We start from the raw sequence: 2808 nt of genomic DNA, 5'->3' as shown, positions 1-2808 counted from the left end.
TCTGGGAAAGGTGTAGCGCAGTCCAGCGGTGTTCTCTGGAGAACTCTGCTCGGTCTACCTCCAGCATCCAGGGTCTGGGCACCAAGAGAAGCCTCTCCTCCCCATCCTGGGTCTTCTGCTTCCTCCCTCAGCCCCGCCTTGTAGGTGTGGCCATTACCAAAGCCTCAGTGGGGGTTGGAACTTCCAGGCCAAGGCTGGGATGGCTACCCGCTACATTTATGTATTGTGTGTGAACACTTGGTGCACAAGTGCCCCAGGGCACACGTGGGAGTGAGAAGACAATTTGTAGGGTTGGCTCTCTCTTTCCACCATGTAGGTTCCAGGAATCAGACTCAGATCATCAACTTTGGCAGCAAGCATGTTTGCCCATAGACTTGTTCAATAGACACTTACCAGCACCTCCAGGCTGTGCTTATAAGGAAAGAGATATCCTCTGCCCTGGGTTTTTGTGTTCCAGTGTTTGTGGGGGTGTAAGTGTCCTGGGTGCCTCTGACACTGCATCCACAGAGGTGAAAAATGGACTTGAGAGCTGTGGACCCCAGTCTTGACAAGGTCCAGTGTTATTGTGAGGGTGAGGATTGTTTAAGGCTAGCCTGGATTACATGAGACCCTGTCAGAAAGGTGGGGTAGGGGGAAGAAAAAAAAAAAAAAAGAAACCGAGTGACAGACAGGGAGAAAAACTTGCATAAAATTGCCATGCAGCAATTCCCATACACCTCCTTCTCCACTAAAGAAACCACACAAGGCTCACGTCCACTTCACCGTGCATCTTTATCATCACCATCAGCAGCAACATCACCATCATCTCATTCCGTAGTCCCAGCCCCTCATCTTGGACCTGCCCCCTGCCCTCTCACCATCCGCATCCCCATCCCTCTGCTCCAGCACATGGCAGGCCAGCTCCGCTCTCAAGGCCTCAGGCACCAACCCCCAGGGCACAGCAACGGGCCGCGGTCCAATCTATGCCTGCACACTGGCAGTGACATATTGTTCCCTCTCGGACGTCCCACGAGCCGCAGGCAGAACCACAGGAGCAGCTGGTGACTGCTAAGCCTGCAAGGAGAGAAGCCCTTGAGAAGCTGGGAGAGTGCAGGAGTGGGCGGTGGAGATGGGCTGAGGAGGCTGGAGGCTGTTGCCCAGGAAGCAGAGTGTAGGATGACTGGATGGGGGACCAGTGCAAGATTGGAAGGCTGGGACAGAGCCCTAAGGAAGTGGATATTGAGGACCGAGCGGGAGGAAAGCAGGGGAGTCTCGGGGGACTTCCGGAAAGTCTGAGCAACAGTGTGCACTCACCCTCTGGACAGGAGGCCAACTCCCCTCTGGAAGAGACTGTCCGGCATTGTATGTCAATGTTCCTTACTACTTCTGACACTGCAGAAAGGAAGATGGAAGGGGTGATACAACCAGGCAGTCCCAACTGCATCCTTGCATGGGGACATCACTGGGCTTGGCACTAACAAAGGGGTCAAATGCTTCCCAGCAGAGTGGGCAGATGGCTCAGAGGTTAGAGTTTGACTCACAAGTGTGAGGACAGGAGTTCAGATCCCCTGAATCTACCTAAAAGCCGGGCAGGCATGTGTGGGGCCCCCTATAATCCCAGCGTCCAGGACACAGGCAGAGTTAGGGTCCCCAGAACAAGCTGGCTAGACTCTCCCAAGCTCACAAGCCCTGGGCTCAACTGAGAGACCCTACCTCAACAAAGTAGAGAGTGATCTGGACGATGGCACTATACCAACTTCAGGCTTCCATGTGCCTATGCACACACATGCACCTTCACACATGTGCACCACATATGTACACATACACATACAGCACACACAAGTACAGTAAAATATTTTGGCCCCAGAGAGTCCAGCATGGTGGCTCACACCTAGACTCCAAACACACAATGAGAGGTCTTTGGGGGTGAGGGAGGTTTGGGGTGATGGTGGGAAGAAGTTAGGTTGTGGGTTGGAGCTGTGGTTGAAGGTAGGGCAGGGTGAGGTTGGGTTGGAACTTGTAGACAGGGTGAGTTTGAGGCTGAGGCTGGCCTTGCAGCTGGGTGGGTCTGTGTCCCCATCAGGGATGAGAGAAGCCTGTGAGGCCCTCGGCAAGGTTGGGTGGAGGGCTCCTCACACAGGGAGCTGAAGCCTTGCTTGATCTTCTCGCCCATGGCTTCATCCATCGAACACTGTGCCCTGCTGGAGCCCAGCAACCCCGGGACAGGGAAGAGGAGGAAGAGGAGGAGGAGTGAGAGGTTTTCCATCTGGTAGGTACTGCAAGAGACAACCAGGAGCCCCACCTTAGACCAGACCCTTCCCGCGCTGGAGAGAGTCAGACCACGATGTCCTTCCATCCCTGCGGGACACAGGGATGGACATTCAGTGGCCCTAGGTCCCCCACATTGGAGCTCTGGCTAGGGGAGGGCTGTCACTTACTGTGGCAGTGGACTCAGCAGGACACAAATCAGTTCTGGACAGGAGCTCCCGTCCCATAGCTCCTTCTTGTAGACCTCTGGATGTGGCCCATCCTGCCTTGGGTAATAAGTCCCTTGGCCACTTGCCCTCCATTGCCACATCTGAGTGAAGAGAAGCAGACTCTAGAGGCCCCAGAGGAGGGGCTTCCCTCCTGCACAGCCCTTCTTGCATGAGGTACTGCTCAGGGGTGATGTCTGGGGATAACTCCAGGGACCATAGTGGGAGAGGCTGGAATTCAGGGAGGGGCTGGAGATGCAAAATGAGACACTGTCCCAGTGTGACCACAGCTCCATGTACGCTTCTTTGTTTGGTTGCGGATATACACTGTGATCAAGCCCTACCGCCTAACATG

General features: G+C 54.8%; 1 protein-coding gene across 1 annotated transcript; it reads right to left on the bottom strand.

Moving 5' to 3' along the window:
• Positions 1–916: 916 nt before the first annotated feature.
• Retn (resistin) lies at positions 917–2445 on the bottom strand. The gene is made up of 4 exons (XM_036209284.1): positions 2418–2445; positions 2116–2255; positions 1294–1371; positions 917–1053 (listed from the first exon to the last, which is right to left on the bottom strand). The coding sequence occupies exons 2-4, from the start codon at positions 2243–2245 to the stop codon at positions 917–919; spliced, it is 345 nt and encodes a 114-aa protein (XP_036065177.1). The 5' UTR covers positions 2246–2255; positions 2418–2445.
• Positions 2446–2808: the final 363 nt, after the last annotated feature.

Source organism: Onychomys torridus, chromosome 17 (assembly GCF_903995425.1).
Source record: "Onychomys torridus chromosome 17, mOncTor1.1, whole genome shotgun sequence".
Lineage (NCBI taxonomy): Eukaryota > Metazoa > Chordata > Mammalia > Rodentia > Cricetidae > Onychomys > Onychomys torridus.
Note: the sequence above shows the minus strand (reverse complement) of the source record. Positions and strands in the feature narration are given on the sequence as shown.